Source organism: Camelus ferus, chromosome 35 (assembly GCF_009834535.1).
Source record: "Camelus ferus isolate YT-003-E chromosome 35, BCGSAC_Cfer_1.0, whole genome shotgun sequence".
Classification (NCBI taxonomy): domain Eukaryota; kingdom Metazoa; phylum Chordata; class Mammalia; order Artiodactyla; family Camelidae; genus Camelus; species Camelus ferus.
In genome coordinates, this window is record NC_045730.1 from 17,144,858 (window position 1) to 17,170,627 (window position 25,770).

Sequence of the window (25,770 nt, forward strand, 5' to 3'; positions counted from 1 at the left end):
TTACAAATTATGTGTGAGTGTAAACGCCGGTGTGGACATATCTCGTATTTGCATGTCAAAGTCAATAAAGATGATGTTTGTGCATTAGAAGAGACACAGAGGGATGTGAACACAGTCGGTGTTGGTGTTCCAGGCCTGATACACTAAGAGTTTTCACTAAGGACATCTCAGGAATTGATAAGAGAATGATGCAGAGGAGTTCAGGTTCCTACCCTCAGGCAGTCCCCCTAAGAAGATAATGTATTTTATTCTCCCATTCAGCCTTTAACTCCACTTTTGACCAGACAGCCCCCAAATGGGTTCGTTTGAATAGCAAATTATGAAAACCCTGATCCATCCATTATCCAATCTTTCCATCCATACATCCTTGGATCTTTTCTTTTATCCATTCATCTATCCAAACACTCTTAAATGTACCCAGCCCATGAATCTACTCATCCTCCATTCCCTCAGTCTTTTCATTCAACCATCACATTTCACCTGTATAATCTATCAAGTCAGTCCTTCCATTTATTTATTCACCTTTCCATTTATTCATCCAATCCATTCACCCATCCTATCTACCACAGCTATCCTTCCATTTTATCAGCTTGTCAATCAACACCCTTATTTTCATCCGAGCCATCTACACATTCATCCACCACCTCCATAGAATAGCTCACCCATATATTCATCCATCCCACATGCCCATCAGTACCGTCTCACTATCCATCCCATCCACCCATCCATCCTGCCATCACCTACCATCCTATTCATCCATCCATTCGTTCATCCACTCACCCATTCATCAATTGCATCTCTTCATTCCATTCCATAACCTCGACCTGGTTATACTTCTGGAAGTGAAGAGACTGGGGCAACCACAGTCAAATGACTTTACAAGGGAAAAAAGGTGATTGAAATCCTGCTACTTTCCTTAAGGCCTACCAAGCTCCATTCACCCAGGACATACTTGAGCAAAATCAATAGCAAGTCTTCATCCGAACCTCACATCCCTCCTCTTTCTTTCATGCCCAGACTCCCCTACTGGTCTTTTATCAGCTGTGGCTTCTAGGTAACAACATGAGCAAAAACATCCAGCTCAAAACCTGCCTGCAACCTCTAGTGCCCATCCTGGGCCCAGGTAACCACGTGCTCCTTTCCCACCTACCCCACCCACACCTTGAACCCTAGCCTAGGGTAAAGCCCCAGCCATGATATTTGTGCCCCTGGCCCAGTTTACTTCTTGGTCTGGCCTAAAACTACTCACAATCCAGTGCCACTCAGCAAGCTTTCAACTGAAGACTGTGTCTTCCAATTGGGAAGACAACACCCTAACATTTAATCAGCGCCTTCTACAAGGCAGGAGCTATGTTTAGGCGCTTGCTATTTGACATCTAATTTCACCTTAACTGCAATTCTCTAAATCAGACAAACAGTCTCAGAGGAGAAACTGAGGCTCAGAGAAATTAAGTAATTTGTCTGAAATCCCACAGCTGCTGAGAGGCAATATCAGAGTTCAAACCCAGATCTAACTCCAAAGCTTTGACCCCTTCTACTCCCATCAGCTGCCACTAAGAGGACAATGTCCGAAGTAACTCAGAGAGAAGAAACTAGAATGACAAGGAAGAAAAAGACTTAATTTCCTAACCACTTCTCTAACCAAGAAAAAGACGATCACGTGAATTACAAGTCATCGTTCATCATGAGTGCTAACTCCGTGTCAGGGGCTGGCCAAAAGCTTTCAGTGGATTATTTCATTAAAAAGAAAGTGAAGTCACTTTGATGATCCTTCTGAGGGTCCCTCCACACACTATGGTTGAACAGGTCCCAGATCAAGGTGCCAAGGGTCAGGACAAGGACGTGAACAGCAGATGTGCACCCTGCTGGCAGGCTTATCCACGAGGCAAGCATTCTTATGTTTTTGTAAATGCATCAAATCCTGCTGCACCACTTACTTCCCAGGTGACTGTGGCCAACTTGCTTCACCTCCCTGAGTCTCAGTTTCCTCCATGGTTAAAATGGAGATGATAAAATTACTCCCGTCTACAGGACTGTCATGAGAGGGCAATTTAGTTTTCAACATCACATTCTGTTTCACCTTTCTCTTATTGTTGGCTACTTAGTTTATTCCCATTTTTCCCCTGTGTTTTAAAAAATGCTATGGGTCTTACACAGAAATGGTTGACTGCAACTCTTGTTATTTCTTCAGGGTAAATTCTTTGAAATGAAACACTGAGTGCAAACATACGAATATTTTTAAGGCTGTTGATAATGTATTGCTGAGTTGCTTTCCAGAAAGTTTGCAACAGTTTACACTCCCACCAGCAGTTTACAAAAGTGCCCATCACACCGCACCCTTGCCAGCAGCTAGTACTTTTTTCTGGAACAAGTTTTCTATTTCTTTTTACATACACGTTTATATATAATCTTGCATGAATACATTAAGTATCATCTGATTATGCATATTGAGTTTGTAGTGCAATTTTACCTTTTACTTTCCCTTTCTTCACTTGGCTTTTTCTCCCTCACTCCTCCACCTCACTTACCCAAACTACCCACTAGCCAACACACAGCCCTAGGTAACCCATATTAACAATTTAGTTTGCATCTTTCCATATTTTTATTCTGGCTCGTAAAACCATATACAGACAAAAACTTACTCCCAAATACACATTTACATATATAGTGGGGGTTTGACACTGTGTATCTTTTTAAAACTGGATCATATTATACACACTTCTCGGCATCTTGCTTTTCTCACTCAGTAATAACGACATTTCAATTAAATGAAGTAACATCTACAGCGTACTTAGCACTACAACTAGAGCACTGAGGATGTATTATTTATTATTGTGGTGGTTGTTTTAAGTTTAAAAAGAACTGGCATGCCTTCTACTGCCATTAGGTTCACGGGTAAGGCGTCTTCCCAGTCTTGCTTGGGAAGGAACAGGATAAGAATAAAACCAGATCACTGCAGTTGTATGTGTCCCTTCCACCTTCCCTCAGTCATTCTTCACATTGATTGAGAACCTACTATTCACCAGGGACTGTCGATGTCTAGAGATAAGCCAGACACAGTTCCTACCCTCCTAAAGCCTACAGTCTATGAGGAAAGTGATAACAATAAGTTAATGACTCTGATTGATGTACAATCATCACTGAGATAAGCTACCCGAGGGCAAGGAACACAACTCGATGCAAATGATCTAGAGGGAGGGTCCAGGAGGTGGAAGTGAAACTTTAGCTGAGAAAAGTCTCGGTTAATGAGGTGAAATGGGGCAGGGACAGTCTAGACAGAGGAATCAGTATGTGCAAAGGCCCAGAGGCAGGAGGGAGCATGACCCTCTAAGGACCTGAAGGAAAGAGCAGGCTGGAGGGCAGGGTCTCTGAGCAAAGGCGTTGACCCTCATAGGCGAGTAAACGTCTGGAGAACCCCTGCTGCCCGCCAAGAGCTTAAATAGCAAGTTGTCTCCCAATGCTTCTGGATCCCACTCGATTCAGCAGGCTCGTTGCCTTGGCAACCATGACCTAGTACCAGGCCAGACCTAGGTGAGTGCTTCATGTACATCATCTCACTGCATCCCTACAAAGATTTTGTGAATTAGGGCTTATTGTTCTCATTTTAGAGATGGGAACTGAGGCCTAAAGAGATGATTCAGTCTCTTATGCAGGCTAGCACCCAGCAAGGCCAGGATTTAAGCCGGGGTCTCTCTGAAGCTCCAGCCTGCACTTCTAAGAACACCTCACCCCTGTTCTCTGAGGTCCTGAGTGATGACTTAATAGCACCTCAAATGGTGACCTATGAGATCTCCCTGCAGGGCTGGAATGTGAACCCAGCCAGGCTGGTTCTAGGGTCCAGGCTCATAATCACTTCCCAAGAAGTGGCCCCACCGCCCCCCTCCTCTGACACCTGCCCCTCTCCAGGCTCAATGTGCAGCCACAGCCACAGCACAAGGCACACTCCCTCCACACGGGACTTCTCCTCTGCTCCTGTCAACAGCCGGCCCCTTCAGGTCCGGGGGCTCTTCCTGGAATCACGTCCCCTCTTCTTCCCCTGAAAATTGCCTGCTCCTCCTATATGTCCCACCTCCCACGTAACCCACCCAGTGACCCCGCCCACCCACCCACCCACACATAGAGTTGTTTGCTCCACCTTCTGGGCTTCTGTAAGCCTTGGTTCTCTCTATATATTTTCACTCATTCAACAACCAATAAATAGTCACTGAGCCTCCACTATTCTAGCCTCCACTATTCTAGAGTTGTGCATACCACAGGGGGCAAACGGACAAGCTCTCGGAACTTACTTGAGGAGACAGACAGTAAATGGCGGGAAATGCACATATAACATATCAGGCAGTTAAAAGGACTATGAGGAGACCCAATGCAGAGTAAGAAAAGGAGGGCATAGCTGTGGATCAGGGAGTCGGGAGGCCTCCCCAAGGAGGCGACCTCCAAGCTGGAGCCCCTGAGCCTATCTATCTGGCGACACTGAGCCCAAGACAAATGACCCACCATCAGTTTGTCTCACGAACAGCAGGGGAGCCACTGGCCGGAGCAGAGTAAGCTGGACAAGTCTCAGGAGAGATGAGATCAGGGAGGAAGCCACGGGCAAGGAAGGGGAAAGTACCTTGACTCATTTCTGAATGTGATGGGAGCCACCGGAGGGTTCTGAGCAGGGGGAAATGAATGATCTGATGACACTGTTCAAAGCTCTTCTGCTGCTGGGTTGGCAAGAGGCAAGAGTGGAAGAAGGGAAACTGCAGAGGGGCATCTGCAGAGCTTCAGGCAAAGGAGATGCTGGCTCAGACTCCAGGCGTGATGGAGGTGGCAGGAGGGGGTGGATCTTGGCTGTATTTTGAAGGTGGAGCCAACAGGGTTGGCCCATGGCTTGACAGTGAGGTGAAGAAAGGAGAAAGGGAAGCTTCAGGGATGACTGCCGGGTTCCTGGGTATCACACTGGTGCTCCATGTGTGCCTCCCCATGGCAACGTGAGCTCCTCAAGGTGGGAACAGCATCCGTCCACCTCGGCAGCACTGCACAGAGCTAGGCCCATCAATGTGAGCTCTAAAGTGTCCCCGAGCAGATACTCTGCACCTTCCTCTTGCTGTGTGGCCTTCAGGGAAGAGACAGGAGTCATCCTGTCCCAGTCACCCCGTCTGCCTCCAAAGACAGTGGTAAACTTCCACATCTGTGCACATCCAAGAAGTGATGGATTTGAATGATCAGATCAGACAACTCGTTCCTGGAGCCAAGGTCCACAAATTGCTCCTTTCTGACCTCTCAGTCTCTTCCCAGACACCCAGCCCTCTGGAGACAAGAGCCCTGAATTTCAACTACAAGCGCCTTATGGGCCCAATGAAATCTGGCCTTCACAAGGCCCTGGTAAACCTGCTACCATCCTTGTTCAAGGCAGGCAGGGATGACTGTCCCCTTTATACAGATGAGGAAACTGAGGCTTGGAAAATGTGCAGGAGGTGATACAAGATGAGAATGGCCCCTTCCTTCCATTCTTGTGTGAAATGGTACAAAAGGAAGTAAATAATGTGCTGCTCGGCACGATGAGCTTTGGGGTCATCAGTCCTAGGGTCTAATTTAGCTCCAAAATTTACCAACCATGTGTGACCTTGAGCCATTAGTAACATCACCAAGCCTCGGTTTGCCCATCTGCAAAATGGGGGAAATAATGCCGTCTATCTTACAAGACTGTGGTTAGACTTAAATTAGATGGTGCATATAAAATGCTTGGCACCGTGGCTCACAGTAGGAACTGCAGACATGAAGACAATCTTATCACCATTATTATTTAAAAAAACAGTTTGTGATGAGTGTCAGTGCTGAACCCTCTCCAGAGGTACCGGGTTGTGTGCTGTGGTGGAAATAGCTGGAGAAACACTCAAGAGACCCCACATGGGTGGTGATGTGTGGCAGCAGCAGTCCCAGCTCCATCCTCTACTATATGACTTTTGGGCAAGTCATTTCATTCCTCCAAACCTCAGTTTCTGGTTCTATAAAATGGGAATAACTACACAAGCTATCTCAGTGGGGGTTTGTGGCCCAGTGACTGGGTACAGAGATGTGCCCAACACAGAATCAGAATCTCGCAGGCACCCTACTCAGGAAACACATGTTCACCCCCGAGAAACATCCTCAGCCCTTTACCAACACAGCCACCAGGTAAAGAAGCCACCGTTTCCTCTTTTCTGTCTTCCCCAGACTGACTCCCACTGGACCCTGCTGGCTCTACCTTCAAAGTACACCCAGGAAGTCATCCCTGGTGGCCCCTGGTTGGATTTCTGCCCTTCCTCTGTGCTCTCATAACCCCCATCCCAGTCCCGTGCTAGACTCTACTGTGATACGCATTAAAGTTACATTTGGTTATTCTGCCCACCCCAGTGGTGATACATTAGAAAGAATGAAAGCTGAGGGGGTGGGGATGGGGGTACAGACACCATATATGTCATCACCTCTAGATCCCAGAACCCCACACAGAATCCAGCACAAAGTGGGAGCTCAACATGAAACTGAATGGATGCACGGACGGCTGGATGAATGGAAGGAAGGGAAAAAGCAGGAAGGAAGGAAGGAGAGGGGAGGAAAGAAGGAAGAAGTCTTGGCATTGCTACTGTTATGCTAGTAACTTTCCTCGTCACCCCCCACCGGCTTCTCTTGCTTTGGACCTATTACTCCACTCAATTTTGGTCCTTCATCTGCAAAGCAAATGTATGGTGCCCGGCCCTAATCGGACATCAGTTTCTATCAAGGAGTTAACCAAGGAGAATCTGGTCTGACTCCAGAGCAGATGCATTTTAAACAGCAATCCCATTTCCTAACAATTCACTTGGATGAAGCACATTCTCTGTCCACTCTTCCAGGGGACAATGAAGGGAAAAGAAAAATGAACAATTTATTTTCTTATTTAAATATGTCACAGAGATAAGCAGGCCAGACGATCAATGTCTCAGTCAACATCTCGTCTCAGTCTGGGTAAGGGCTTGGAGAAATCTCCAAGGATGGCTAGCATCTATGGCTGCACCCTAGGTAGGTGGGGCTCTGACCACCTCTCCCGGGTGGGAGGGTGGTGGGTGGGACAAGTCACACCTGCCCCAGCTCCCCTCAGCTGCAGGGGATGCTGCCCTGCTCTGGCCCAGATCCACCACGGCCAGATAGAAGAGCACATGCTCGCCCCCCCTCCCCGTCTCCATAGAGGGGAGAGAGTTCCCACTCTATGCCCCAAGGGACAAAGTACCGTAAGCACACGTATTTCTCCACGCTGGAGGGGAGCGACCTGTCTAAATAGTGAGTTTGCAGGGAGAACCTGGCAAATTCAGCTGAGCCCCACCCACCTTGCACCTCCCTAAACTTAGTTCAACAGGCCTGGCCCCTGTCAGGGAGGCCCCAGGTTGTCTCCTTGTCCCCTTGAATGGGTGGGTAAATTTCTCCTATTCAAGAGTGATGTATTAACAAGCCAATATCCAAAGCCACATTCTCTAATCAGCTCTACCAGTAATAAGCTGACATTTTGATCTCTCCATTTGACTCCTCTTGTGTTCTTCACTCATTTGGTTCCAAACTTGATAAGGAAAGAAAGGTGTGGCGGGGAGGGGACTGAGGGGGAATCGGACAAGATCAGCATGCCCTACCAGGGGTTCCCAGACCCCTAGGGGTCTTCAAAGGCAGTAATGAGAGTTTGTGAGCTATTTTCAATACTTCAAAGAGCCTAACAGAAACTGCATTTACCCACGATCAAAATGCACAGGCAAATAAATGCCAAGTGTCTGCTCTGGGCTGGATCTCATCCCAATCAGCTGAGGTCACACTGCCCTTTGTCCATTCTGATTGGTGGGATGGAGTGGCGGGCCTCTGAGGGCCCCACAGGCTTGACAATTAAGAGGCATTAGCTTCCCCAGCCCTTCTGCTTACTGCATGAGAAACTTAGCCCCTTGGCAGGGAAGGGGAAGTGCAATGAGGTGGGTTTGGCGGAGTGGATGGGTGTAGTCTCAACCTTAGATAAAGGGAATTCGAGCGAATTCCCAAGAAGATGCTTTTTCCTAGGGCTGAAGATCAGAATCACCCAAGTTAGGAGAGTGAACATTTCACGACCTCAACTCAGACAACAGGTGGGAAATAAAGGCAGGCCAGGGCCGCAAGAAGGTGGGAAGGGGGCTAGGGTCCTGAAACAGAGAGCTGAAAGGTAGAAGGGAGGGGCTTGGCTTTCCATGGGCTGGATGTGGCTTCTACCTCCTTACTCTAGGGGCAGATCTGAAGGAGGCCCGGCTCTGCAGTGAACCTGTTCTGGCCCACTGACACAGTCTCCCGTGTCTGTTTCCGGGTGGGTGGGAAGTAGGGGGAGAGGGTGGATCAGGGCCAACAGACTGAAACAGTTGGCAGTTATGGAGGTATTTTAGGAATAAAAAATGGGGAAAAGAATCCACACCCCTTTTGATAAATGCAGTCTGGTGGAAACGGTGCCTTGAAATACACGTTTCTCGGGAGGAACTCGGAAAATGGGAGAGCATCCCCAGTCGCGACACAGTTGGGCTGTGTTGAGGGAGGGAGACGTTTAGGGGCCTTGGCCCCTTCCTCTCACCTCGGAGGTCTCAGCACACAGAGGAGGGGGCGTCTCCCTTCCCCTCTGCTAAGGAGGGCTCAGGAGGCAGTTTTGCCCCTTGCCCTGTCCTTCCTCACCCCTGCTCAGGCCCTGTTTTACCAGCAGGCGGGGGCACTGAACTGAAAGTCAAAGCGTGCCCACCAGATGCCCCCGTCCTACCTAAAACCAGCAGGTGGAGCGGGCCCGTCGTTCTCATGCTGAGAGCTGGCCGGGAGGGGGACACCGAGTGTACTCTGCAGACCCTGTCCCAGTCCTAATTCTGCAGATGACCCTGCATGCTCAGTTGCCAAGATTTACCCTCACAATGGAAGCACCTCGGGGCTCAGACTTGAGCCACGCTCTTCAGCATGGTGGATCAAAGGCTTGTGCTTTGAGGGGTATCAGACACATGCCCAGCTATTAATAAGTGAATCAGGACTTTCCCTTCCTCTCAACTAGCACTCTCTGTCCTTAAATCCCATCAATCAGAACCCCAGAAGGGAGGGGGTGCTAGGGACAGGTGTCCTTGGCATATCAGCTTAAACTCCTTCCAAGCCTCCCTCATTCCAAAAGCCTGAGTCTTTGCTGCTTCTTCAAGGGCTGCCAGCTTCTCACCAGTCTTTGCCTTGCCCCTTCCATCCAGAGAGTAAAGCCACTCTCTATACTTCTCTGACCCAACTATGTGCCACCAACTAGAGGAAGACAAGAATGGATGTGGCAGACCATGCCATTGCCACTGCTGTTGCCAGAATGCTGGGTCCCACGTGTCCAGGAGCAAAGGGTGGGGCCCGAGCCCCAGCAGCACCAGTGAGGATGAAGGAAGGCTGGGGAGCTATTTGGGAGGTGGAATCCACAAGATTTGATGAGTGAAAGGGAGTGGGTAGGGCTGGAACTCAAGGATGATTCCCAGATTTCTGGCTTAGGAAGATGCATGGAGACGGGTCACAAAAGAATATCAGATGGTCAGATTGCTGGGGTCAAGGGATGTGATAGAGGTGACAACAGAAAGGAAGAATTCAGTAAACGGCCTGCTGAGTGTGGGGCCATGGACCATCTGGGTGGTGTGTGGATCTGGAGTTCACAGGCAAAGTCTTCACCTAAATGCAGGATGTGGGGATTCTTCAGCATTTCGATAGCAGGATAAAGTCACAGGGAGAAATGAATGTAGAATAAAAAGAGAAGTCAGCTAAAGCCGAAGACCTGGAAACACCAATAGGACAGCCAGTTTTAAATGGGAGGGAGTGAGGTCAGTGTCAGATGCTGAAGAGGCGATAGGACAGACGGAAGGGCAACAGACAGGCTGTGGCCAGACTGAGAAAGGTCTAGAAGCCAAGAGAGAGGTTTGGATTTGGGAAACAGGAAGTTGCATGGCGCCCTGGGCTGGAGCACTTCCCCCAGAGTGGGGAGTGTGGAAGCCAGATGACATGACGGGAGCTGAGAAATGCACTGGCAGACATTCTCTCAGGAAGCAGGACCGGGAAAGAAGGAGAGAGACGGAGTGACAGCCAAAAGCAGGTGCAGAGCCAAGAAGGGGTGTTGTTTAGTGTGTTTTTAAGTTGAAAACAAAGTGTGTTTCTGGGCTAACGGAAAGGAAACAGGGGGAGGGGTTAGAGAAATGAGGAGCCAGGATGCAATTACGGCCACAGTTTTCCTGGGTAGCGTAGGGCATGGCATCCTCAGAGCTTTCCTACTCAAAGTCAGCAGCAGGGTTCATGCAGCCTTAATGTCAATTCTCCTGGGATGTAGGAAACAAGGTTGTTCGGGAGAATAAGTGGGTGAGGCTGCCCCAGAGATGAGAACAGTCCCAAGATGGAGCCTGTGGTTCAGAGTAGCCCAGAGGCAGGGGCAGGATGGATACACCAGGGACTGAGCTGAGGGGGAGAGGCCAGCAAGAGCTGAATCAAGAGAAAAAAAGGAGCAAGGTTGAGTCAGATTAACTTCTGGGTTCAAGATCTGAGGCCTGGGGACATTGGGTAGGTCCAGATATACCCAAATCTACCCTTTACCACCCTATCTGACCCTAATGTCTCCAGACTAATCAGCTCATTTTTTTAAACTAAGGTGTTAATGGCTAACACTTCTCAAAATATTGAATTTAAACAATGTCTTCCAACTCAAAGATTTCAGCAACATCAGGACCTTCCTGAAACACAGGTTGACCCAGAGCAGCTATCCCATTGCTCTCCATCAAAAACGTCCACCGCCACCTTGCCCCCACCTCTCGGCAATCCTTCACCCGGGGAAATCTACCATCATCTGATGCAGCAACAGAAAACAGAAAGGAAATCTGCACTGTGTCTCTGCTGCTCAGAAAGTGGCTTCCAGGGAGCTGAACTGGTCCTGATGACCACCTGATGAGCATTCGTTTACTCACTAAATATTGACTGAGCATCTGCCACCCTCCAGGTACTGTCCTAGGGGCTGAGGACAGGGGGGTGCATAAAAGAACCCAAACTCTTGTCAGTGGGGCATGGATTTACGTGGACAAAGGGGCAGGAGAGCTGTGTGCTCAGAGCCAGGCAAACATTGACCTTTATGGACAGAGCTGCAAAGCTGTATTTCTAAGAAGCTTCCTAGCAAGACCTTGGACCACACACTGGAAACCATGGGCCTAGTGTTTCCCAAATTCATCTGATCACGAAATCTTTTTCTCCCAGGGCACTTATTTAACAGTCCTTTTACCTCCTTTCTGAAACCCAAGAAACGCTTGGCCAAATGAACGAATACATGCATGACCCCCTCCTCCTGGACTCCCAGGGTCTCATACTTCCTGTCTGAACATCCCTATTTGCATAACCGGCCCTTGGCCTCTGTTGCCTGCGGAGTCCCTGGCTCCGCACAGAGACCACAAACTCCCTAAGTGTCCCTCCACTGGGCTAGGGTGCCTCCCCTGGCGGCTGGGTCCTGCTCCAGCCAGGACCAAAGTTGAAGTCCCTGGCCCCACCCTTGGGGGCTTCCTCCCCAGTCTCTTCTGACCCCGCCAGGCAGACACGCCTCAGCCTGCCACCCTGCCTCAGTCCTAAGATGCCAGCTGCCTCCTACGAACAGGTCCCGCAAAAACGGCATTTCAGTGCTTTGTGTCTGCTCTTTGAGTATTAAATCTGGAATAATAGGAGTTAAGACACAAGGGAGTGGAGGATAAGACTCCCCTGAGTGCCTTGCTTTCTCACCTATCAAATCAGAGGTTGGTGGAAGGACGCGGTGAATCAGGAGCGCCAAGCTGTCAGGCCCACCCTGACCCACGGGCCTTCTGTTAAGTGTGCTGAGCAGTTTAGGGATGTGAATGTGGGCCCGTGGGGCTAGTACATTTCCCCAGTCTCCTCTGGGGGCCGCCTAATCTCAACAGCACTAATCTGGTCACCTCTGGGGTCCCAGCTCCGTCAGGGCAAGGCTGAGAGGAAAGGAGCAGGGAAGGGGAGCAGGGAGCCCTTCATCTGTTGATTCTTGGGCAAGGTCAAGACCAGGGTCATCACAAGGTGAGCAGAGGAGTGGATGGTTGAAGGTCCATCTCAGACCTGGGTGCCTAAGAGGGTCCTGGACAGACCTACTGTGAATCATAATAACAGGAACTTGTTAGAGATGCAGCCTCCATACCCTGCTCCTTGACACTCAGAGCCAGAAGACCAGGGGAGGACCCAGGAATCTATATTTATAACCGAGAAACCTGGGTACAGAGCAGGTTAAGGCTGTGGCTCTGGAATCAGACTAGGTTTAAATCCAGACTCTCTCCCTCCCTGGCTGTATGGTCTTGAGTGAGTAACTCAATCTCCTTAAATCTCAGTTTTCTCAACAGCAAAATGATCACCTTCTTAGGAGTGTCACAAGGTTTAGGGAGGGGAATGTGCAGCTCTCTGCATGCGGTCTGAGTGTTTCCTAAATTTAGGACAAACTCCAGCTTCCAAGATGATGATCTGGATGCAGGGAGATGCAAACTTGACATCCCCCAAACACAGCTCTCTGCCTTAAGCCTTGGTCCAGGCCACTCCCTCTGCCTGGGACCTCCTGCCCACATGTTATCTGCCTCTAAAGGATGCCTACTCACTCTTGGAGTGAAGCCTGCCCTGCCACCCCTCCCTCTCTTCTATTCCCTTCGAGTTCCCATATGACTGTCCTTGGGGAGGCACTTGGTTTTACATGGTATTTGTATCCCTGACCCTCAGGCCAGGGCCACTGCACTAGGTGCTCAGTGAATGTTGCAATGACCCAGCCCACTGGCCCTAAGATGGGAGTAGCTGAATGCCTTGAACATTCTCCCGATTCACACAGCTGCTGGCCTGAAGCCTGGTTAATGGAAAGGCCATGGAGAGGGTAGGTCCTAGGCGAGGAAGAGGTGGAGGCAACAGGGTCAAAGCTCAGGAAAAGGCTCAAACTGATGGTGAGGCTGGGGGTGGGGAGTGAAGAGTCCTGTACCAGTGAAATAACAGCACAAGGAGGGAGCAGAAGATGACAGGGATGGGAGACAGATGGAGAGGCTGGGAAAGGGTAAGAGAGAGAAACGGAGGAGGCAGAATGACCAAAACGTTGAGGGGCACCTGGACCAGGCAGAATACAGCAGGTCTCCCCACCAGAAGATACATTGGAGTGGCTTGTGGAGTCATCCCCAAGCAGGTAGATTAACTATTTTTATTTCCTTCCTTGAAGAAAGCTGTAGGATGTTCTCACTGAGGCAGGATTAACAGAAGTGTGACTTACAATCCCGACGTGTGGCGGGGGTTTCAGGGATCTTTGACAGTTCTATCAGATGTTCCACCCTCTCTGGGAAGGCAGGTGACGGGGTAGGAAAAACGAGGAAGGAAGAGGATGCCTTCGTCCCCTCCTGGCTGACCTCTCCCCATGGGCTCCAAGCACCCACACTCAGATCTGCCTTCCCCAGCAGGGCCTTCATACACACCCTGCCCTCAGTGTCACCTTGTCCCTTCAGAGACCTGCACCCACCAACCCAGCCGATCGGGCCACACTCCTGCTCCAAACCCTCCAGACTCCTCATTGTCTTTATTCAGATAGCAGACCTTCATCACACTGAACTTCTCCCAGACCTTGAACATGACTTGCTTCCACTCAACCAAGAGCCTGTGTAGATACGTTTCCATTGTAGGACTACTTCCCCCCTGCTGCCTCTCTCCATCTGCTCTCTGCTATCTACCCCACAAGTCTCAACCTAAACATCACTTGCTCTAGGAGCCCTCCCTGACCCCTTGAGGCTGGATAGTTACCCCTCTTTCTTTCTAATCATGGCAAAGTATAAATAACATAACAGTTACTATTTTTAAGTGTACAGTTCATTGGCGTTAAGATCATTCACATTGTTGTGCAACCATCACCAGCATCCATCTCCAGAACTCTTTTCATCTTGCACAACTGAAACTCTATTCATTAAACAAAAACTCCCCATTCCCCTCAACACCCCCAGCCCCAAAAACCACCATTCTACTTTCTGTCTCTATGGATTTGACTACTCTATGTACTTCCTATAAGTGGAATCATACAATATTTATCCTTTTATGACTGGCTTATTTCACTTACAACATCTTCAAGTTTCATCCATGTTGTAGAATGTAGGATCACCTTCCTTTTTAAGGTTGAATAATATTCTACTGTATATAGATGCCACATTTTGTTTATCTTCTTATCTGTCAATAGACACTTGGATATTTCCACCTTTTGGATTCCGTGAATAATGCTGCTATGAACATGCGGGTAGTTGCCTCTCTTACATACCCTCATCTCTGAAGCTTGTCTATGGTCCCCAGTGCATCTGGGAGCTCAGACCCAGCACAGACCGTCCATAGGTGCCTGCAGAAGGACTGAGAAATCCCTCACAGTCTCTAAATGTGGCACCCATCAAGTAATTAATTTGTTCTTTAACTGGTACCTTCTGAAAACACAGGGCCTTGAGTCAGAAGAAAGACGTCCTATAGGATTTGGGAGCCCATATGGACAGGAAGACTCTGGGACTCCTCAAAGTCCTCCATACGGAGAGCCAGTCCTGTAGGAGGGAGAACCCCGGTGGGCCTGGGGACCCACCCTCCTCCTTAGCTCATCAGTACTCCCATATGTCCTGATTTCTGCCTTCCACAGAACGTTGATGGATCTGACAACATCAAAATGAAGCATTTCTGTCCAAAGAAAGACATCATAAACAAAACAGACAGATGAAAGATTGGGAGACATTCTTTGTAACCTCTAAAATTGACAGAGGGCAATATCTGGAATATAAGAGGAACTTCTGCAAATCGACCTCAAATTTTTCTAAATTAAGACAGGAAGTCCAACTTTAAAATAGGCAAAGAAGAGGGACGGGTATAGCTCAGTGTCAGAGCACATTCGTAGCATGCATGAGGTCCTGGGTTCAATCCCCAGTACCTCCATTAAATAAACAAACAAACAAACAAACAAACCTAATTACCTACCCCTCCAAAAAAAGCGAAGAATATGAATAAGCAATTCGCAAAATGAGAAGCTCAAACAGCTAATAAGCATACAAGAGATATTCAAACTTATCAGTAATCAGAGAAACACAAAATAAAACAAAACAATGAGATGGCACCTTAAACTTATCAGAATGGCAAAATTAGAAAGGTGGACGATATAAGATACTGGTGATGAATGACATGGGAAGACAGAAACTCTCGTGCACTCTTAGTGGAAATGAGCCCTAGCTCAACCTTTCTGGAAAACATTATGGTAGAACTGGAAAATCAGCGTTAACCCAGGGATCCCAATCCTCCATTTGTATAGCCCAGAGTTATTCTCACACAGGCTCCCAAGACAGCATGAACAAGGATGTTCTTCAGAACTTCATGGGTAGCCGGGAGGAGCTCCAGACAAGCCAGGGGTCTATTCCCAGGGGAGGGGATACACAGAATGTGATGGATGCACAACTCAATGCAACACAGGACTAGACACCGACAAGGAGCAGGGCTAGATCTCTTAAATCTTAGTGCTAAATAAATAAAGCAAGAAATTAGATGAAATTTATAGTTTACTATCCTTTATGTAAATTCACATAGGCACACAAAACAACCCTACATATTTTATAAAAATCCATGCATATTTCAAGATACATATAATATTAGAGTGGCTACTGATGGGGAAGGCAACAACAATCTTGGGGTTGGGGATAAAGGGAAGAAAAGTTTTCAAATAAAATAAAGAGAGGAGCCTTTTGTAGACAGATGATCATAAAGTGTCATGCTCAAAAAAAAAAAAAAAAAAGCAGAAAACGAAAAACACCCCAGTGTCTTCCACGTGACGGAGAAAACTATCCTTGTAATATTTTCCTCTCTCCATGTTGCCTGGAACAAACCGACACAAGAGATGTGAGTCCCAGTGGTCCTCGAACACAGGGAGTTTTCATCTTACTAGAGTTAAAAGGCCTCAGGGCAAATCTTGTCCCCTGGATGGATGTGTTAGTGAAAGTGAAGTGCCAGCAGTCAGCACCCCGAGACTGGACTCAGTGATGCTGCCCCGGGTGGGTGGGCGGGGAGAGGGGACGCTGCAGTAGACGTCTGATGGGTGGTAAAAGGGAATTGTCTGCATTCTTCCTTTCAAGTTCTCAGGATCAGCCACTTGGAGGGTAAGAATGGATCAGGGCCAGGAAGCTCAGCCAGTCCATCCTCCCTCACCCACTACCCCTACGCCCTGAAGCCTAGCCAGGCAGGCTGTCTACAGAAGTGGGGAGATTTGCATCCCTGGAATGTCAAGCCAGCCTGGCCACTGGGCAGGATCTCCCATTGGATGGGGCTTAGACTAGTGACCTATCCTAAAATCTCTGGATCCTTTTTGTCTTGTTGGTTAAAGAGCTTCCAAGTCCAGCATTACATAGACAAGGTGGGTATTATTATCCCCATTTTACAGGGAAAGAAATGCAGGCCCAGGAAGATGAAATGAGATGAAGAGGCACAGCCAAGGCTGGAGGACTAGTTTCCCGACTCTCAGGTCAAATTTCAAGACATATATCAAACGTATCAGAACATTTTCCTTCCAGCCATGCATCTGCTGTGGGTCAGCCCTTCTAGGACTGCACCAATGAAAAGGGCCGGGAAAGAGGGCTACACAGGTCCCTGGGAGGAGGGATGCCAGCCTGGAGGTGGCAGTTTTCAAGCCAGGAACATTTTACCATGGATTGAAAATGAATCATTAAACTTTCACCTCATTCTTATTGCCAAGTAACGTGCCAGACACCCATATATCATCACCGAGCCTCACCCAATCTCTCAGCCTTTCTCCATCCTTGACTCCCACCCCTGACATGACGGAGGGAGCAGTGAGGGTCAGTAAGTGGTAAGTAAGATTCAGGCTGGGGTGGGGAGTCAGGCAGCAACCCACAGACGAACCTCCAGGGGCCTGAGTCAACCCTACCACACTTGCTCATCTCTGAAAGGACCATCAATCATCCCGCAGAAAATGTCTGCGCAGTCTCTGATAATACACTTGTACCTCAAATGGTCTCAATTCCAAAGTCTCTGCTATCTCCCTTTTAACTCACCACTGTCACACTTGCTTACTTTCAATCAATAAATAGATGGAGCTCCTTAATAATGGACCTTATTCTATTTCCCATTTGAAAACCAAGAAGATGGACACACAATTTTTTGAGGTTTCTGGATGATAATTGCACTTAATTGAGTATAAATGGGACATGGGCAGGGAGGAAGGAGGGCTATTTGTGCCACAATATGAGCTCTTATTTTCTGCTCCAAACCACATGGGAGATTCTCAAATAAATTTTAAGAGTTATCCTGTTACTCTCAGTAGTTTTAACTATACATACATTATTTTTAGCATCATAAGAGTTCCTCATAATGATGATTTTCAAGGGTAGGATTGACATCTCCTTAGAGATCAATTCAGTTTAAAACCTTCCCACAATACAGAACCAAATAGGTAGAAAGGGAAAGGCGGTTTCCAGTGGGGAGACTCCTCCAAAGAGGGGGCCACAGAGGGGAATCCCTCCACCACCCAGAGCTTTGCTTTCTGTGGGCACAGGCATCCCACCAGCTCTAGGCTGGGCACAGTGCCCTTCTCTGATGCTGGGCTTGTCACGGGATGCACTGGGGCTCTTGGCACGTGCCTGGCATACTTCTCTGATAAGGTTCATGGTGGTGGCTACACAGGACTTCTAATTTCTCCCTGAAGAATGACCCTTAACAGCAGGAGAGTGGAGTTGCCAGTATTTTAGGATCTACACTGGGGCAGGGACCAAGGGCTACCCACCTGCAGGGAATTTCACAGTTCAGGCAAATAAGGAACTGGAGGAAGATGCAGGAGCTACAATAATATAAAGCAGGTTAATTTATTTCTGGTGCCCTTTTTCATTTCCCATCTCCTCATGGAGCCCACTCAACTGGCTGTATAATCCCACCACATCTCCCAGTACCCCATCCCAGTTCACCCACCCAAGCCACCCCCATACATCTTGACTTACCCCCATCTCACCCCATCCCACCACAACACAGTCACCTCCACTCCACCATGTCCCAATTGCCATTCCACCCCAACCCAACTCCCCCATCCCATCCCATCCCAGTCCATCTGACTCATTCCTACCCCACTCCAGTCCATCCTATCCTAGTCAGTCCCCTGAATACTCTAGATCTCACCTTCTCAATCCCACCTCCAGGCATATTTTACTCAGTCCTATTCCATTTCATTCCTCCACCAACCTTAGTCCATTGCAATTCATTCTATGTATTCCATCGCAATACATCCCAACCCACTTTTGATCCCACCCCAGCTCACTCCTTCCTACTTGATCTCAATCCACCTCATATTATCCTATTTCTCCAATCCCACACCATCACCTTCCATTTCATCCCCTCCTCTCTCATCCCCTGCTTGGCCAAAATTCTCATTTGTGATTGTATATAGGGCATGACCACCCTTCATGTCATGTGAAACTATACAAGAAAGCCAAAGGGCCCCAAAGATCTAAGAGCTAAGTGTGTATTTGGGTGGGACAGGAGAAAAAAAAAACAGTCTCATCTTTAAAGGTAGGGTATGAAAAGGTAGGCCAGGGGGTTGAGGTCCCAAGAATCCAGAAAGAAAATAAATGTGAGTTTCATGCTTCTCTTAATATACAAGAGCCAGGAAAGAGCTCTAAGAACCACACCATCATTTTCAAGTTGAGAAACTCCCACACTGCAGAGCCTACTGTGGGTCCAAGGGAAAGCCAAGTTCTATTCAAAGCCAGTGAATCCTGAGGCAGTGTCTCTGTGAGGTGGAAAACTCTGAAACAATCCTCCATTTGCAGGTTCACCCAGATGTTCCCCTGCTGTCGTGGAAAATCTCTGCAGCAGGCAGAGAAGAGGGCTTGGAGGCCATAGCTCACTCAGAGTGAAACCCAAGACAGGCGGTGTCAGTGACATACTCCCACCTCTAGGGGGAGCAAGAGGGCCCTCCCTGTTTACCCCTCTAGGAAGAGGAGCAGAGATAAGGGCTGATGAGTGGTGAGTTGGCCAGGTTCTAAGGCGTCCTGTTTTCAATGGGAGGAGCAAAGAGGAAAGACTCCTGCTGATGCATATGGTGGCATCTTAGAGTGACATAGAATTAGAGCTTTTCCTCTTATAATTATAAGAGGCTGCTGCAGAAAGCAAGTGGGCAGTAGGAGTAGCCGCAGTAGTAGAGGCAGCACCTAACACACCCCAAATGCCAACGTTTTTCATGAATTAAAAGGATGGGCCCTAGAATCAGGTAGCCCTGAGATTCAATCCCACCTTCTCTCCTAGCTTCGCTATAACCTTGGCCAAAGGCTTAATTTCTGAGCCTCAGTCTCTTCAAATATGACATCATAGTGCTTGCATTGTGAGAATTGAATGGTCACGTCTATAAAGCACTCAGCCAGCACTCAGTAAAGGAGAGCTATTATTAGTCATATGCAGAAGGACCTAGTCAGATGCCTCCCACCTGGGGGATGCCCCTTCACCACTGCCCTCTCCTCCAAGCCCCTTGCCTTGGGAATGCCCAAGAGGGCAGTCAGAGGGGAAGGGAGCCTGGGGCTCCAAGAACCTGCCTGATCCTTTCAACAGGTGTTTACTGAGTGTCTGCTATGTGCTGTGATCCGGACCACTCTGCTCGCCTGAGTTCATAGAGCTTTAGGGAATAAAGGCGGGCATTGTCTCATTCAGCATTCCCATACACCCTGATGAGTTTTACAACACGAGGAGTTTGCCACCCTGGGGAGTTGTGAGAGCCCACAGCAGAGTTCAGCTGAGATGGGTGTTTAGGACTCGAAGCAAATCAAGGATGATTTTGCAGTCACCCCCCAAGAGCTGTGGGGGAGACGGATGGACCACGGCTGCTTGAAGAGGTAGAGGTTTGGGATCCAGGCCTCAAGGGCACAAAAGCAGCACAGCAGAAGTGATGGGGGCAGTCCAACGGGAAAAGCGGGACCGAGACAGGCAGCCTGGGGGCAAATAAAGAGTCCAGGACTGTAGCACCAGCTGGATCTCCTTAGAAATCAGATAACAATGTGATTACCACTAGAGGATTCAGGATCAGGCAGACCTGGCTTCAGTCCCTGGCGTGGCCACTGACTGGTTGTGTCGCTAAGTTATATGTCCTCTCTGAACCTATTTCTCCATGTATAAAATGGGGACAATAATATTGCTAGCCTCACCGGGTTGCTGTGAGGATTGAGTTAATACATGCAAGCGCTTGGGACGGTGTCAGCACACAGTGAGGACTCAGTGCACATCAGCTGTTAGTGTTACTCCCCTGGGAACCCGGACAGCTTTCTGAGCAGGGAGAGTGGAGAGGAATGTCATGAGGGCACACAGACCTCCTGGCCTCAGTCCTCTGTTCCTGATCCAGCCCCATCTTCCACTTAATGGGCACATTCAATAGGCATGTTCTGGGCGTGTCGCACTTCTGATTTCTAATCCTTTCCAAAATGCAGGGATGACTAGTCCCTTTTGTGGGTGGGCAACCTGAGCTTTGGAGAGATCTGAAGATCAGCTAGTTTTCCAACAAGGAACATCTGACTCTGCTGAGTCATCAGATTCCCTTAATCCTGCTGGCGTGACAATGATGTGTGAAACAGAAGCAGGTGAGACTTGTGAGGCAAGGTGGTGTCACTGAAGCCACCTGCTGGACTCTCCTGCACGCACCCAAACCTTGTAGTGGCCGAGCCCCAGCCATCTGGTTCTCTAGGGCCCTTACACATCATTTTAGTCTCACCTTCAACAAAGCCACACAGTCACCCCAGATATGGTCAACACTCTGCTGTAGTCAGCTTATTTTTTATAAAAAAACCATAAACCCACAGCTCAATTGCAGATGAAAAACGGAAATTCAAGTCCATACGCTGGTGCCTTTCCTTGGTGGAGGCAGGTGTATACGCAGGGCTTGTTGCTGCACTGGTTCTAGAACCTAAGATGTTATCTTACCAGTCTGTGGCACTTGGTCCTGAGGCAGGGGTGGGGGAAACAACTGGGGATCAGGTGCCTTTGTCATCTTATTACTTCAGCAAATCATCTGGCTTCCTTGATTCCCAAAACTCTTGATTTACATTTATCAGTCCCTAGAAAACTATCCAAGAAAAAAAAATATTTTATAAATCATCTGCTGATTTAACCACCATCTATCAGGCACCAGTTCTATGCCAGGTCCTGAGCTGGGTGCTGGAGATACCAAAAGAAATAGAGCACTGTCCTTGCCTTCAGGAAGCTCATGGTTCAATCTGTGAGGCAAATAAATAACTACTTTGAATACAATTCAACCAGTACTGTCATCAGACACTGGGGACGGTCAGTGCTCTTGTTTGTAAGAGACCTCCAGAAACAAGCAAAGCAGGGAGGGTTTTTTTGCTGTTTTGTTTTTTTTTAAGAATTTGGTATTTGACTTTTTTTGAAAGCAATGAAGTGGTTAGCATGGGAAAAATCAGAACTTTGTCGGAACTCCTTATACTTACAGTTTACTATTGCCTTTGTTTTAAAAGACTTATTAAGGAAATGGGGAGCGTAACAGCCTTCTCAACGCTCAGAGCTTCTTAATCCAGAGAAAAGTAGCTAGGCTTAAAAACAATTAAGAGAATGAAACTGACAAAATTTGATGGCCACTTGATAAGAAAGGAGTTGAGGACAACCCTAAGGTTCCTGGCTGGGTAACTGGGCGGCTGCAGGTACCACCAGCCTACGTGGGGGATCCTGGAGGTTTAGGTGAGGAGCTAATGAGTTTGCTTTGGAAGGGAAACATCTAGGTGAAGATATCCAAGAGTCAGCCGGATATATGGGCTGTTTAGATCCAGAGCTTCTGTGGGCTGGGAAGCCAACAGACATATATCAGGAGAAGCATCTTGGCAGGAGAGATCTGTCTGGAAGCTTCAGAGTGTGGAAGTGGAAGAAATGGGCCTGGATGAGCTCACCCGGAGAGTGGTGAAAGGAAATGAGGAAAAGCATAAGGAATGGAAAGCTGCAGGAAGCCACACTTTCAGGAGGGAGTAAGTGCTACTATTAGAAACTGGGAAGGAACAGCCAAGAGGCAGGAGAACAATCAGCCAAGCAGGGTGTCCCAGAAGCCCAAAGAAGAGAAATTTGGAAAGAAGTAATCCAAATTGTTCACGGTCACAGATAAAGGAAGAATAAGAAAGAAAAGGTAGGTGGCTTTGGCAATTAGGGTGGTCACCCTTGATCTTTCCTAGAGAGTTTCAGTTCTGGGGACAGAAGCCAGAAGGCAGGGCGTGAATAGTTGCAGATAAAGCAAGTTGAAGACCCCTTTGAAGAGAGTTGACTTGTAAAAGAGAAAGAAAGATAAGATGGTAGCCAAAAAGGTCAATAGGGCCAAGCAGTCTGGTTGGCCTGTTTTCTATTAAAGATTAAGTTGTTTATAAGCCAAGGGGAAACAAAAGAAGGGAGAGCAGATCTCTCTCAGGAGGCTGGGGGTGGGACACAGATGAAAGGGGTGAGGAGGCTCCCCCTTTCACATCCTATATTCATTTTATCCAGTCTTCACTGGCCAAGGAAGGGAGATGGCTCAGTCCTGAGTGTCTCTTAAAGTCAACAGTGTGGGGAGAACACAAAATAAATGTACTTCCCCCTCTAATGTGTCAAATTAGTCACCAAGTCCGTTTCCAAATCTCTGCTGCTTGCAAGGCCAAACAGCACATCTACATGCGGGAAGGGTTTAAAAAGAAATGCACTGCAAGCATGGGAAGCCAGAGCAGGGAAGCCAGATCAGGCCCGCCAGAGAGCAAGGACCCCCTCCCCCAAGGCACTCTGCATCCCCATCCCCAAGTTCTCTGCTGACCAAAGAGCTGCAAGCCCTTGGACCTCTACAAGGCAGGATTCCAGCACAGCCCAGCAGTGTGCAAGCTCTGGTGAGTAGGCCCTTTTCTTTCCCTGAGGGCATGACATACCCAGGGGGCAGGGACAAATCTAGCCAGAAAACCAGTTGGATGGTATTAGGGGCAATCTCAGGTCTGCTAAGCCAGAGCAGGGTCCACACCTGGACAAATGTCTGAGAGGCCTCACAGCCGATAGCAGCGGTACCTCCATCGCCCATGTGACAAGACAGGGTGACCAGCGGCGTCGTTAAGAGTGCAGCCACCCAGTGGGTGTGGGTGTGCGCGAGGCCTGAGCTCCGAGGCACGCGCACCGCGGGCGCCCCTCTCTGGGTGTCGGCGGCTATGACTCTTAGCAGATCCTGAGAAAGTCCGGTCAAGCAAGGATGGGAGAGCTAGGGCTGGCTCAGGGCGCCCTTTTTGACCAGCAACCTTAACATCTCCGGCCAAGCAGCTGGCGACACGATTTGCGCGGACGGGCTCACAAGATCCTGGAGCCCAGAGCAGACCGAAGAGCTCGCCAAGGAAGGGTCGCACTTTCCAAAAAGGGGGCCCAGGTGGCTGAGGGGCTGAGGCCAAGCCTTCAAACGTTCAGTCAGTGATTTAAAAAAACTAAATAAATAAATAAGTAAATTTTAAAAACCAACACGACTCCAGGCCAGAGGCGCCCTAAGTCCAAGCTTGGGCAGCAGGTGTTACGGGTTTTCTCTCCTAGTGGGTGTCAGCCTCCGTGCTAAATGAAAATGCGGCCCCAGGCATCGCCCGTTGGACCCGTCCCCACCCGGGGACACAGAACTTTCTAGGCTGTGGCTAGAGCCGAGTCTCATAGGGGTGCTGAGGATAAAGTGGGAGGGCACCAGACAGGGCCAGTGGTCCCCAGTGGGGACTGGGTTCTCTCGAAGGTCCGCGTGCCTTCTCAGTCCGCAAGCTGCAGCCAGACATCGGCGAAGTTCCGGGACTCCCCGCACCCGCCGGGCCTGCCCCCGTCCCTGACCCGGTCGCCGGGAGCAAGTCCCGCCGTCCGCGCCGCCGCTGCCGCAGCCCCGGCGCTCGGCTGCAGCAGGGCGCGGGAAAGGGCACTTTGGCGCGGAGTGAGAACCGAGGGGAATGTGGCGGCGCGGAGCCTGACGGCGACACTCCCTCCCCCGCCCCCGGGCACAACCCCCGCCCCTGCCTGCCGGTCGCTCCGCAACCTCCAGCCCCCACCTGAGTCCTCTGGCACAGCGTGCTCGGGACCCCTACCCACTTTACCCCCTCCTAGCCCAGAGCGCGGAGGGAGGGGGGCACTTGGGGAGAGGGGTGGCGGCCGCAGTCTCCGGGCGGCTCTGACGGGGGCGCGGGGCTTCAGTCCGGAGAAAATGGGCGGGGGCAGGGAAGGGCAGACCCTGCAGACGCGGAAATGGGGAGGGGGCGCGCCATTCCTCTCCAGCACCCAGGACGGGTGTGCCAACCTGGATTGGGAGGCGGGGAGGGCTCCAGGAAAGTTTATCGGGGGAAAGCCTAGCGCCTTGGGGGCTGAGAGGCTGAAGAAACTGAAGCCACGGTCCAGGCGCCCCGCAACCCCGGGCGGGGATGTCTCTCTCCCAGGTCCCCACGCCGGCCGGAACCCGCCAAGTTGCGGCTGGGGTTGGGGGTAGCAGTGGTGGTGAGGGTGGCGGTGAGGACGGTTGAGGGTGAGGGGAGAATGGGGAGCGACAGAGGCGAGGATGAACAGGAGGGTGGGCGTTTGGGAGGGCGGGAGGTTAAGGGGGAGGGCGGAGGAAGGGACAGGGACGGGGTCGGAGATGAGCGGGCTCGGGTGGGGCGCGCGGCGGCCGCCGGCTCCCCGGCGCAGCCGGACTTACCCGCGGCGGCTGAGGCGCTGAGCAGCCCCCAGCCCAGCAGCAGCAGCAGCGGCGGCGGTGGCGTTGGCGGCGGCGGCGGGCGGCCCCAGCGGCTCCCCGCGCCCGGCACGAGCGCCGAAATCCCGGCTTTGCCGCGAGCCCTCCCCGCGGGGCAGCCGCAGCGCCCCTGCTCCCGTCCCCGCGAGCGCGGCATGGCGCGGCCGGCAGCGCCGAGGGAGAGGCTCAGCTCGCCGCTGAGGAGAAAGGAGGTCAGGAGAGCTCTGGAGCTTTTTTCTGCTCGGAAAAAATCCCGGTACGCGGGAGCCCTGAGCTTCTGCGGCTGGAATGAACCAAGTGTCCGCCCGGCCGGGGAGAGGCGCGCTGCGCTCTCGGAAATGACTCGCTCCAATCCCGCTTCGCGGGGTTCGCGCCGGGGGGCGGGGGGGTTGAATTATCCCCGGATTAATCACTCCGGAGCCGCTTCTCCGCCGCTCCAAATGCTGGGGGTGGAGGCGCAGCAAAGGAAAAAAATATTGGGGGGTGGGTGTTCCTCTTCAGCGCCACCTCCACCTCCAGACAAACCAAAAATTACATCTAAAGGGTTGTTTATTCCTGTTTGTTTTACAATTGACCAGTTTCTTTTAAGTTCAGTCCTCTCGTCTTCCATTTATAAGATTACCCATTAATACACCCCCCTGTACACACACGCGCGCACACACACAGTGATATTGACACACAGGCACTCACACACAGGCGTGCACACACACACACACACACACACACACATACACACACATACACACACGCTTCTTCCACGTTTGGAAATTGGAATACTGTCTCAGGAAAGGTAACCAAAGAAGGACGCGGTTCCCCAAGTCACTGCTCTTACAAGCTGATTTTGGGTGGTGGCTTTGAACTTGCAATCTGGGCCGGGGGGCGATGCTTACCAGCCCCCATTGGCAGTAGCCTCCTACCCCATTCGAAGAGTAGGATGTGTGTGCTTAGACCCATGATTAAGAACTGGAGGGAGGGTGGGGTGGGGGTGGGGGTGCTCATTGGTTCGGCTCTGTAAGGTCCTTCCCCTATCCTAAGGCAAAACC

The 25,770-nt window shown here is 49.9% G+C and overlaps 1 protein-coding gene across 5 annotated transcripts in view; it reads right to left on the reverse strand.

Annotated features, from left to right (window-relative positions):
* Nucleotides 1-25,015, reverse strand: part of LOC116661556 (CUB and sushi domain-containing protein 2-like) — a 125,436-nt gene extending 100,421 nt beyond the window's left edge. For all 5 annotated transcript variants that reach the window (XR_004317486.1, XM_032473870.1, XM_032473869.1 and 2 more), the window contains exon 1: nucleotides 24,692-25,015. Coding sequence is in view for 4 of the 5 variants with exons in the window: in XM_032473870.1 (XP_032329761.1) it covers nucleotides 24,692-24,884 (193 nt within the window). In the remaining variant the exon portion in view is untranslated. The remainder of the gene's footprint in view (nucleotides 1-24,691) is intronic.
* Nucleotides 25,016-25,770: the final 755 nt, after the last annotated feature.